The 13,452-nt window shown below is 35.1% G+C and overlaps 1 protein-coding gene across 7 annotated transcripts in view; it reads left to right on the forward strand.

The window, feature by feature from the left end:
- Positions 1-2,499, forward strand: part of CNTN1 (contactin 1) — a gene marked incomplete at its 5' end in the record, with an annotated part of 348,115 nt that extends 345,616 nt beyond the window's left edge. For all 7 annotated transcript variants that reach the window (XM_079139318.1, XM_079139323.1, XM_079139320.1 and 4 more), the window contains one exon: positions 1,703-2,499. In XM_079139318.1, the coding sequence (XP_078995444.1) occupies positions 1,703-1,779 (77 nt within the window). In that variant the 3' untranslated portion in view covers positions 1,780-2,499. The remainder of the gene's footprint in view (positions 1-1,702) is intronic.
- Between the last annotated feature and the right edge of the window lie 10,953 nt (positions 2,500-13,452).

Consider the following 13,452-nt stretch of genomic DNA (forward strand, 5'->3'; position numbering starts at 1 on the left):
AACAGTTTAGGTGGTAGCCATGTTTCCTCATATGGCATTTATTTTCTTTCTGTGCCCTTGTCTTGACACATTAAGAGTAGGGTGCAGTGTCCTTATGTGTTTCCAAAATTGATCCCTTCCTAAAGTTATCTGTGGGATAGTGACAGAGAGGTAGAAAGAATATGGCCTTTGGAGCTGAACAAATCTGAGGTCTAATCCTTTCTCTGAGCTCTAGTGGTGGTTGGTCTGAATCTAGGTTACAAAATCTATAATATCAGGATAATAAAATGAAGAGACTTTAAATTAATTGTGTGTGTGTGTGTGTGTGTGTGTGTGTGTGTGTGTATAAGGGGGTGGGGAGAGAAGAGGACCAACAGGGAGTCTGTTTTGTTGCAGTGAATCTGCATTACTAAGGCTCTAAGCAACTGCTGAAGGCCCATTTATATCGCTCTTAAAATTTTGTCCTCACTTTCTGACTCTCACTGTCCTGCTTATTTCTAAGATCACTTTATCTAGGTATGTCTAAATATACTTTCCATTATGTTTTCCATGCAGCCAACAGGGCAATGGTGGAATGTAGGCATGTAGACATTCTTATCTTCCCCTTAGAGGGAGCACAGATGTGATTGTAATGCCTAGATCTTCAGGAGAAATGCTCTAAATCTTCTTAATGTAAGAGATTACAAAGAATGCGTTGGTTTGGGGCATTTTTAATGTTAGATAATAATGTTTAAGTTTTCCAATTTAGAAAGTAAACTTCTAAAAATTGACAAAAATCTATTATCTTTGCAAACTGTTGACTATAATTTTTAGCTCTTCTCTCATTCCAGCAAGTTAGTTTCTAAAATGTGTGGAAAATGGAAACAAACAAACTCTTTTGTCAAGAGTTCTAGAGAGAAAAGCACATGGGCCAAGAACTTACAACAGAAGTAGTCCTTCTGGGTAAAATGCAATATCAATTCATATGTGTTCATAGCATGATACATCATTTTTATTTTTATTTCACAAAATAATACCTCAAGGCAATTGTTTTTTAGCTAAAAAAAAATTAAAGAAATTAGTGTTGTTAGAAATGCTTTTAAGTCTTTGTGTAAGTACCTAAATGTCTTAAAATCATTGGAATATGGAATTATGCAAGATCTGTCTTGTACACCTCTGATATCATTATCCCAGGTAACATTATCAGTTTGTTGTTGTGGTGGTTGCTCTTTGTTTTTGCAGAGCTAGGGACAAAACTCAGGGTTTTGTGCATGCTAGGCAAGTATTCTACAACTGAGCCATACTCCCAGCCCCATTATTAGTATTTGTTGCATTTTTTTCTTATTACTAAAGCCTTTTTATTTTATTTTTGTACTTATTCATATATACTTTTACTTGACCTTTTGCCTTCTGGTAGGAATTTGGGACTGTTGTATCATAGGAACAGCATAATCATTTCTGAGCTTATTATTTTCCATAACTACTTTAAACTTGATATAAAACCAGTCCAGATGGCCTCCTTCCTTCCTTCCTTCCTTCCTTCCTTCCTTCCTTCCTTCCTTCCTTCCTTCCTTCCTTCCTTCCTTCCTTCCTTCCTTCCTTCCAATCACTAATAAAAGAAAACAGTTTTGTTAAACAAAGCATTTGGTTTTCAGGGCAACACAATTATGCCTTCCCAAGCAGACTAAATGAGCAATAGTGACTAATCAGTGAAATAATAAGCATGTGTTTGGTTTTCTTGTAGGTACATCCACTCTATCGTCAAGTTTTCTTGGCTTACTGCTGCCTGCCCTTGGCATCCTTGTCTACTTGGAATTGTGAATGTGGTGTGAAAGCTGCTGTTCCCAACCCAGCTCAGAGGACACCCCTCATCCTGGGATAACTACAATTCCCACCAATTCCTGCGGCTTCATCCTAAGCCAAAAAAATTTTACTTCAACAAACTATCCAACTGATTTCCAACATACTATGACTGAGGCATTCAGGAACCCCTTCGTCCAAAAGAATAAACTTTTAAATGGATATAAAATGATTTTTAACTCGTTCCAATATGCCTTATATACCACTTAACCTGATTCTGTGACAGTTGCATGATTTAATCCAATGGGACAAGTTACAGTGTTCAATTCAATACCATAGGCTGTAGAGTGAAAGTAAAATCACCATACACAGGTGCTTTAAATTTAATAACAAGTTGTGAAATATAATAGAGGTTGAAATGTTGATTGTATGTGGTAAATGTAAGAGTAATACAGTCTCTTGTACTATCCCCTCTGTTTTGGGTCCTGCATATTTTTGAATGGCCCCTATCATTCATAACATTTTAATTTTTTTCTGAAAAGAAATAGAATATGACAGAAACATTTCAACATAAATTCCATTACCAAATCACTTTACTGAATGAGCTGAAAGATTTTGACTATTGAAAACCAAATTCTAGAACTTACTATCAGTAATCTTATTTTTGAAGTAATTTTCTAAATATTTCATTTTCAGAATCAGTAATGCTTTTCAGTTAGTTTTCTAATGGTACACATACCATATGAAGATTTTTTTACTTTTGTATTCTACTCTGAAGTTATTTTATGCTTTTCTTATCATCAGTATCAAACCTCAAAAACCACAGCTCTTATCTGAGGTGTCATCATGTTGCTGTATTTATTCATATGTGGAATGACAAATTTTGAGGAGTGCTTCCATTTTTTTATTAAGATGTGAGTCTTTATATAGTAGGAATAAATGACAGTTAAGCGAATATCTGAATTACCTAAAAATATTCTAATATCTTGTTTTTGTGCTTCATTCCTAAGTATAATCTCTTTTTTAATTGAAGGTATGAAATCAAGACATCACCTGTAGGTTGAAGAAGCTACAGTATTCTTTTAAAAATATAAAACAAAACTTAGTTTTAAGCTCATTTGCCACTTCAATGCCATACTGACAAATGGCTAAAAATACCAAATTGATATGTTGTTAATGGTACTTTAAAGATTATGCAAAACTGGAAGACCAGAGGGAGACAGAAGATGTATTTGTCTGATGGTGTCTCCCAAGTGTTGGTGCTTAAGGCTTTTAATAAGTTGTGAAAAGAAGGGTGCACATTTCTTCATTCTCCACGGTGTGCATGGAAATGTGTCTGAGTGTGGATGTGAGAGCTCGGGAAATAAAGAATTAGCTGGCTCATGAAATAGTGCAATGTTTGATGCTTCAGGAGGTATGATCCTATTTTATTAGCACAACCTTGCTAGCTAATTAGAGATAGAGTTTATCTTTTTAGAAAGGATACCTTATAGGTTCATAAAAGATATTTACAGGAAGCAAAATAAATCTATTACTACTTTACCCCCTATCTTTAGTTTGTATAATTTTTGTACTATATATCTATGTGTAAATGTTTAGAGTCTTCATTATGAAAATATCGATAAATATTTCATTAATTTACATTTATCTCTTTGTTATAAAATGAAACTTTTTAAAATCAACTAAATGAATGACTGCCCAGTGGAAGTATGTCAACAGTCTTAAGATCATTACCAGGTTTCATAAAATATTTAATTATTTAGAAAAAGAAAATGACTTCATACATTAAAGGAAATGAATACTCTGTAAGCCTTCTGTATAAATGTTGGTGTTTCATTGTTTCACTATGGGGTTTTCCTTTTGCAATGTGACCCATGTTGGGCATTTTTATATCAACAGCAACTACATCTTTTGCCAAATGCATGCTTGCCTTTTTATTTTTTAATGTAAGGTAATAAAGAGCAAAGCTGGCTAGATTTTTGCATGAAATGGTTCTGAGAGGTAAGAAGAAAACAGACTTTGGAGGTTTTTAGTTTTAAATTTGTGACAGATAAAGTAGACTAAAATATCTCAAATACTGATAACTTAAGCTTTTCATTTCCTCATACAATTGTACGAATTTGACTGGGACCATCAGTTTTAAACTGTTGTTGAACTAACTAATGTATCATATGCTTTAAGATGCAAGATTCTTAATTAAACTTTATATAGATATAGAAACATCTGTGGTTTCTTTGTATTCAGGAAAGGTGGTAGTAGTTTTATTTGATACTGATAAAATATTGAATTGATTTTTTAGTTATTTTTTATCATTTTTCAATGGAGTAGTATAGGACTGTGCTTTGTCCTTTTTATGAATGAAAACAAATTATAAAGAAATAAATGTCTTACTGTTACCCAAAACATAACAACTGTCCTTTCAATTTACCTAAAGTTTAAATTCATTTTTAGAAGGTTTTCATTATAAGTTCAATAGCATGGAATAAATAATACTGGTGAAGCAACAGTACAATGTTGATACAGTTCACTGTTTTAAAAATAAAGTAGACACACACAGACAAAAACAGCCAGCAGCATTGTTACAGTGAAATAGGATCACCCAGTAAGTCACTTTGACTCCTGGAGATGCCCATGTATATCACTCATCTGCAGCAGACTGAGAAAATAAAGGAGACTGGTAGATCTTGAATGAGCTGAGATACTAAGAAGAATTTGCATAAAACTATGAACCCACAGACAAGGAGTCTGAAACAGGTAAAGTCTTTCTCTGTGTCCTAAGAAGGCTGGACCCAGAATTCTGAATCTCAGGGCTTCGTGAGCTCTGCCTTTCTTTTTTCCCAAGTGTCCCTATTGTGATTTCTCTTTGGCATTCTGACCTCCCTTCCTGATTCATGAAAACGTGCTTCACCATGAATCCGAGTTTTCCTTTTAAGCCCTGCTTCCATTACTCGACCAAAAGTATTAGGTTACTTCCTAATTCTAATATTTTGTTTTTGGTATTTGACCTTCAACTGACCTCAGCTCAAATTTTTCCAGGCTTTGGGAGATCAAAGCTTTCATTGAGAGTACCTTCTATTTAAGCATTTCTCAAAACTGGGTGACCATCAGAATTTTCAAATTCTCGAGAAGTTGAAAAAACAAAATGGTTTCCCTTGGCTTCAGTCTGAATTTTCCAAATCAGAATCTGGGGAATGAGATACAGGAAGCTAATTTGGGGGACGGGCAGCAATGTTCAGGAGTATTTGATAACAGGTCAGATATGAGAATCAGATTTTTCATGATTACTATAAGCTCAACTGACAGTTTTAACTAAACAAAGAAAATAGTTCAACATAATATATACATAATATAAATACATCTGAAGACAAAAATCCATATTAACTTGCCTAAAATGCTTATGTGCCTATGACTTATCTTTACTTCTACATCATAAGTATCAAAGTGCTGTATTTTCTATAACAAAAATATCCCTTAATTTGTTTATATCTGAAATGTAGGTAACAAACAAATATTCCTTAAATTTCTTTTCTAAAGCAATGTTGATTTTCCTTATGTTTTCTTTTTTTCTTCTCTTTTTATTTCCTCAATGACACTTAGAAAATTAATTAAAATTTAATCATTTTCTGAATCTATAATCCTTTGGAGGTTATTAAAAACAAAAATAGTGATGAAAGGTGCCCCTCTTCCAACTTCAGAAATTGTTTTTCTCTGAATAGAAATATGATTTTTAATAGGTTGACTTCATAAATTAGTTTATGGCGGGCCAAAATTACATTTATAAATTACCTATTATGTTTTAAAAACAGATTCCTCATTTTAGTTACTAGGAATACATTTACTATTTGGGGTAATGAATACCAGTACCTGCAATACCCTTACTAATTTGGATTTAGAATTCAGTCTGGCTGATCATAAGGCAGAACTCTGAAGTGAAGGAACTTGGTCTTCTGTTACATCTGCTTAAAATTATGGCATTTGCAGGTAAATGGATAGAGTTGGGGAATATCATGCTAAGTGAAATAAGGCAGTCCTAAAAAAACCTAAGGCCAAATGTTTTCTCTGATAAGTGGATGATGACACATAACGGGGTCAGGGGTGTGAAAGAGAAGAGTGGAAGAACTTTGGATTGTGTAGAGGGAAATGAGGGGAGCGGAGGAGTCGGGAGAAGGAAAGAGAAGAAGACAAACATCTTTACCCTATGGACATGTATGCCACACAAATGGTGTGACTCTACATCCGGTACAACCAGAGAAATGAAAAGTTCTCCATTTGTGTACAATGAATCAAAATGCATTCTGCTGTCATGCATAGTACTAAACAGAACAAACGATACAAATAAATAAAAATAGACTCACTTGCTTTCAAGGATGCTGCCTTAAGAGCAAAGTCCCAAATCTTCATATTTTCTTGTGTTAGAATTTATTCTTTGGCAGTTCTGGAAGCTGGAAGTATAAATTTCAAAAATGAAATCAGTGTGCCCATTTGCCATCTAGAGTCTGGGGGAGAATTTGCTCCATGCTTCTCTTCGCTCCTTGTAGTTGTGGCGTTCTTTGGGGTTCCTCGCCAGTCTGACTCCCTGTCACATAGTATTCTCCCTTGTGTCTTCATGTTCCAATTTCTTCTTATAAAGGACATTAGGACCCACTCTAACCCAGTACAACCTCATTTTCGCTTCGTAACATCTACAAGGATGCTATCTCTAAATAAGCTCACATTCACAGGTTTTGGGTAAATGTTAATTTTGTTTCAACCCAGAATATTCTCCTTTCCTCATTTTGAAACCTGTATGTGTGTCACTCTCTTTAATGTGGATACGACTGAAATGCTGCTCCAAGCACATTTTCTGAAAGCTTTTATGTTGATAATGTGCAACAGGGTAGATGAATCCGAAATGTATTATGCTACAAAAGAAATCAGATGCAAAATGCTATGTGGTTTCATTTATATGACATCCTGAAAAAGATGGAACTACTCTGGGGACAGGATAGTGGTTGCCAGGCTTTGGATGTGAGGGAAGTGTGTGCACATGAGCAGCATGAGGGATGATGGAACTGTGTTGGTGGAAACTTTTTTTTTTTTTTTTTTTTTTTTTTTTTTTTTTTGCGGTGCTAGGGATTGAACCCAGGGCCTGTGCCTATAAGGCAAGCACTCTACCAACTGAGCTATATCCCCAGCCCAGTGGTGGAGGCTCTTTCTAAAATCAAGACTATTGTCTAAGAAAGGATGACATGAATATTGAGTACAAGTTTTTAAGGGACTTCAGAACTTCACTGGAAAATCTTACAAACATAGACAATCATGTTGAAAACACGCGACATTTTAAGCTAACTACATTAGTGTTTATGGCCAAAACACAAACACAAAACATCAGTGGCATATAACAATAGGTGTTAGTGGCTCACACATCTGGGTAGCAGTAATCGATGTGTTGCTTTGCTACCTGAGCTGGGCTGCCTTAAATTTAGGAGTCGATGACTGTTAGCTGTTAGAGGCTGCCTTTAGATCGGGCCTTGAGGGCAACTCAGCTCTGCTTTAGTTTTCTCCCATCCTCCAGGAGTCTAGTCCTGGCATCTTCCCATGGCAAAGACGAAGTGAAAAAAGCATGTGGAAACATGTATGTACTCTTTCAAGCCTTCACTTGCCTCATGTCTGTTAACATTCTATTGACCAAATTGAGTCATATTACAAACACAGGTCCAAGAGGAAAGGTAGATTACCCACATAAATTGGTGGGCACGTTCAAGTTACAAAGAATATAGATATAAAGACAGAGTCAAAAAACTGAAACCAAATGGTGCAATCTCCCTCAAATATTTACAAAATTTCATTGGTTCTCAGAGACTATCAATTTTTCCATTAAAAAAGAAAAAATACTCCTAATTAAACTATAATACAATGTTTTATTATCATGTAAAATTTACATATATATACACATATGTATTGAAACAGCTATTTCTATTGCATAAATTATTATTATTATTCTAGGTAGACAAAAGTGAAACTATTCATAAAATAAATTGTATAAGGTAATCTTAAAATTTTCCACATTCAGAATATGACTCTTCTAAATCATTTAAAAAGTCTGAGTAGTTGATGCTTGTATTTTGATACAAAATATTGCTCTTTGGTAGTATTGTGTGATGCATCATTTCTTAAAAGGACACTCTGACGTCTTTCTAAGCCACTGATGCCTATTATGCCTATACTCTCTCTACATTACCATTCACTAAAAGAAAGTTACTGTGTCCATTAAAAAAATATGTCTGCAGATTTTTTTCCATTAATAGGTGGAATCTAATTCTACTTCCCTGGAGGATGTGCTGGATTTAATGACTCTCTTCAACTGAATAGAATAAAGCAAAAGTGACAGTGGTTTACTTTGGAAATGAGAACATAAAGGCCAAACATCTCCATCTAGCTCTATCATGTTTCTGGGAGAAGCTCTCTGCCATGTTGTGCAGGCATTCAGGCAGCCCTGTGGAGATGCCTATATGGTCCAGAACTGAGGTCTCCTGACAGCAGCCTTGTGAATAAATCATTTTGCAAGCATATCTCCAAGCCCCAGCCAAGATTTCAGATGACCATACTCTGGCTGAAAGCTTAACTACAATCTAATGAAAGACCTTCAACCAGAACCATGAAATCAAACTGGTCCCAGAAGCATGACTCTCAGAACCTGTGTGAGATAATAAATATTTGTTGTTGTAAGTCAGTATGTCTTGCAATGATTTGTATTCAGTAAGATAGCCATACAAGTAGTATACAGTGAAACTCTTAAATGACTTGTTAACAAGAATGTTAAGTGAATGAAGTCATCTGTTCAGTAAGAATAACAAATGTATCCCTAGATGTCCAGCTACCTTATTTTGAGGAATTTCTGTACATTAGAACTTTTTGTCTCCATTTTAAATTGTAAGACACTTAAAAAAGCAATTAAAGTCAACATGTGTTATCCTCAATATACTTCCTAATCAGCTGGAGTAATGACAATATAAACGGTATGAACAAGGCCACATATGTCATGGTTGTCTCCTCGCTGAGAGCAATTTAAAGACAACATAGATTGCAAGATGTGCCTATTTTCTGAGATGTTAAAATGTACAAAAGTATGTATACTAGAAATATGATTTTTTAACAGCTCTTATGGATGTTTGTGGCGTCTATGAGTAAATTTAGAGTAAAGAAGGTGAGGGTTATATTTAGGTTAGGATGTTGAATGGTGTTTGGTTCACCGTGGAGGCAGGACTCCAGCTCATCTGGCTGAGATTCCAGTGGTAAACTGAGAGGAGCAGGGCTGCCAAGGGAAATGGTTTCTGCCTTTACATCTACTGTAAATGTAGCAGCTCAAAGTGTTCCATCTGGCTCACTGTTTCACCTTTTCATCTTCACAGAGCAGTACAAGGCCTTGCATATAATAAAGAGCTCAGTACATATTTATCGAATGGATTGCTGAATGAAAAATTAAGGTTTTTGGTGTTTAGTGTTTTAGGACCTTTTTCTAAAAATATTTTTGTATTGCTGGATTGCTAAGGTATGTATTCCACATATTCTAATATTAGGAGAGCTCTTGAATAAAAGAGAAAAATCAACTCCAGACAATGAAGTGTTTATAGGTCTGAGTTTATAAAACCATCTAGAAAAGGAATAGGTTCAATGAATAGTGGTCACTGAAGAGGAAGAAGTCAATTTACACTTGTACCTTCAGGGAACAGCCAGTACTTCCTTCTCTTAGCATTGTTTCTGTAACCCTTTCTTCAAATGTTTGCATCTCAGGAGCACATAATTGAAAATGCTATATAAGGTATATAATGTATATATACCTACACATTATGCAAAATGCATCTTTTATTTATATGTGTATTTGTTTATATGTTTATTATGGAATTATCCATTTAACTCTGATTTTGCATTTCATCTTTGTTATGGTTTAGATGTGAGGTATCCCCCAAAAGCTCATGTGTAAGGCAATGCAGAAAGATTTAGAAGTAAAAAGATTGGGTTATGAGTCTTTACCCAGTAAGTGAATTAATCCCCCAATAGGGATTAATCTAGAGGGAACTGAAGGCATGCATGGTATGACTGGGGGGTGGGTCCCTGGGGTGTGCCTTTGGGGTATATATTTTGCCCTTGTTGAGCAAAGCTCTCTCAGTTTCCTGATGTGAGGTCCTGAGTCTCATTCCTACTAGTAGTGTGTGAGTGTACCTTTTCCCCCACATCCTCATCAACAAATTGTTGCTTGAATTCTTGATAATTGACATTCTGATTGGAGGGAGATGAAATCTTAGTTTTGATTTGCATTTCTCTAATTGCTAAAGATGAGAATTTTTTTCATATATCTGTTGATTGGTTGCATTTCTTCTTCTATGAAGTGTCTGTTCAGTTCCTTAGCCCATTTATTGATTGGATTATTTGTTTACTTGGTGTTGAGTTTTTTGAGGTTTTTATATATCCTGGAGATTAATGCTCTATCTGAGGTACACATGGTAAAGATTTTCTCCCATTCTGTAGGGTCTCTCTTCACATTATTGATTATTTCCTTTGCTAGAAAGCTTTTTAGTTTGAATTTGTCCCATTTATTGATTCTTGATTTTACTTCTTATACTTTAGGAATCCTGTTAAGGAAGCCAGATCCTAAGCTGACATGGTGAAGATTTGGGCCTACTGTTTTTCTATTAGGCACAGGGTCTTTGGTCTAGGCCTAAGTCTTCAATTCACTTTGATTAGAGAGTGAGAGATAAGGTCTTAAATTCATTTGGTTACATGTAAATTTCTATTTTCCCAGCACCATTTATTGAATAGGCCATCTTTTTTCCAGTGAATGTTTTTGGTGCCTTTGTCTAGTATGTGATAACTGTATTTATGTGTGTTTGTCTTTGTGTCTTCTATTGTGTGCCATTGGTTTATGTGTCTGTTTTGGTGCCAATACCATGCTGTTTTTGTTACTATGGCTCTGTAGTATAGTTTAAGTTCTGGTATTGTAATGCCTCCTGATTCATTCTTCTTGCTAAGAATTGCTTTGGCTATTCTGGGTTTTTTATTTTTCCAAATGAATTTCATGATTGTTTTTTCTAGTTCCATGAAGAATATCTTTGGGATTTCAATTGGAATTGCATTAAATCTGTATACACTTTTGGTAGTAAGACCATTTTGATGATATTAATTCTGCCCATTCCATTTTTAAATTTCTCCACCAAAGACTATTTGCAGCAAACATCTATTTGCATGATTCTTTATGCACCTCTGTGAGAATATTTCTGAGGTATATTTATTAACAAGATTACTACTTTATAGTATGTGTGTATAATATATTTATTTATTTTAGCAAGGTACTCTTCTTGGTGTTGGAATGAGCAAAATAAAGTCATTCCAATTTGTAAAAGGTGACACCAATTTTCACTTTGTCCAGCATTTGAAGGTCTTCATTTCCTCATCCAATCTTAATATATAGATTCAAAGTTTAGCTAATAGTCTGTGTAGTGTTTTAATTTACATTTTCTGATGTACTGTCTTCTCATGTGATTGCTTACTATTTGTATTTTTCTCTTTCATGTATTGCCTATTCATACATAAACATTTTAACATTCCCTTAAAGATATGCATGCCTTCTGAGCAAGCAGTTTCAATCCTGGGTATATATGTTAGAAAAATATGTGTATATATGCACTAAGTATTAAAGTATTCAAGTCAGTATTGTTTATGATTGTTCAAATTTAGAATCGGCACAAGTTCCAAGAATTAGTAGCTTAGATAACTATATTGTGGCATTGTATTATTCAGGGTTCTCTAGAGAAACTGAACCAAGGATTTATGATGAGGAACTAACTTATGTGATTATGAAGGTGGAGAAGTCTCAAGATATGCAATCTGCAAACTGAAAGCCCAGGAAAGCAGATGGTGTGGTTATAGTTCGATATCAAAGTAGCAAAACCATGAGTGCTGATGTCAAAGGACAGAAGAAAATGATATTCCAGCTCAAAGAGAGAAAATGAATTCACCCTTCCTCTTACCTTTTTCTATTCAGGCCCTCAATGGATTGGATAATTCTCATGTACACTGGTAAAAACAGATCTTCTTTACTCAGTCTACAGATTCAAATACTAATCTCTTACAAAAGTACTCTGTGACATACCCAGGAATAATGTTCATTCTTCTTGCTAAGGATTGCTTTGACTATTCTGGGTTTTTTATTTTTCCAAATAAATTTTGGAATCAAAATTCTGGGCATCCCTCAGTCCATTCAAATTAAAACATAAAATTAACTATTACAGGTATTTTTAATGTAATGGAATATTATGCAGTGATTAATATGAATATTTTACTGCTAGATTCAAGGATGAATTATATTTGTAAGTTCACTGAAAATGCTAGATACAGAAGACTATATGCTGTAAAACTTTTTTTTAAGTTCATGGACAAGAGAAATTGATATATTTGGTTAGAAGTCAGAATCTGAGAAGATGGGTGTCTTGGCAGAGAGCATGAAGAGATTTCCATACATGGTAATCATACTGTATAAAAATTCATTAAGTTGAAAACTTAAACCTTATGTGCTTTTCTATATTTATATTATGTTTCAATAAGAATTTAGATTTTTAATAGCACTGTCTGTGCATAACCCTACATTTCCAGTTCTGTCCTAAAATGAAATCGTTAGTCCAGGTACTATGTTTATCATGTATTTCTTCCACAATAAACTAATAAGACTTTTTATTCTTGGTCAACAAAAAATACAGGTAATTAAAGAACAAATTATAACCAAGTGTGATAAATCTATAATAGGGAAATTTGAGATTCTACAGGAGTACAGCAGGCATGGCAAAAACTTCTAGGAATCCAGGGAAGCTTCTCAGAGAAAATGGTGTTTAAGGGGATACCTGGGAGAAAAAACCTGGGTGTCACTCAGGGAACAATAAGTAAAAAGAAGTTGCCCAGCAAATGAAAAGGCACTGTGAAGGGACAGAAACAGGAGAAGCTTAAGTCTGTTTTGTGCTGCTATAGCAGAATACACAGACTGAGCAAATGATAAATTGAACATTACTTGGTTCGTGGTCTTGGAGGTTGGGAAGTCCAAGATAGATGGGCCGCATTTGGTAGGGGTCTTCTTGCTGCTTCATTACATGGAGGGAGGCATCACATGATGAGTGAGAGAAAGAGAGAGAGCAAGAGACAGAGAGAGAGAGAGAGAGAGAGAGACAGAGAGAGGGAGGGGGAGAATGGTGGTCAATCTCCTTCCTTTAAAACTAACCCTTTCCCACCATGATCAACTTATCCATTCATGAATGTTTCAGTTGGATTTTTCATCACTCTGACTAAAGACATGGGAAGAACAATTTAGGGGGAGTAAAAGTTTACTTCATGCTCATGGTTTTGGAGGTCTTAGTCTATAGACAGCTGGCTTCATTGCTCTGGGCTCAAGGTGAGGCAGAACATCATGGTAGTAGGGGCATGATGGTGGAAAGCAGCTCAGGAGATGGCCATCAGGAAGCAGAGAGAAAGCTCCACTCATCAGGTACAAAATATAAACTCCAAAAGCACACCCTAGTGACCTATCTCCTCCAGTCACAGACTACTTATACCAGTTAGCACCCAATTAATCCATATCAGTGGATTAATGCACTAACTAGTTTAAAAACCCTCATAACCCCATCATTCATCTTCTAAATTTTCTTGCATTGTCTCACACATGAAGTACTT

Source organism: Sciurus vulgaris (assembly GCF_902686455.1).
Source record: "Sciurus vulgaris genome assembly, chromosome: 5".
NCBI classification, from domain to species: Eukaryota; Metazoa; Chordata; class Mammalia; order Rodentia; family Sciuridae; genus Sciurus; species Sciurus vulgaris.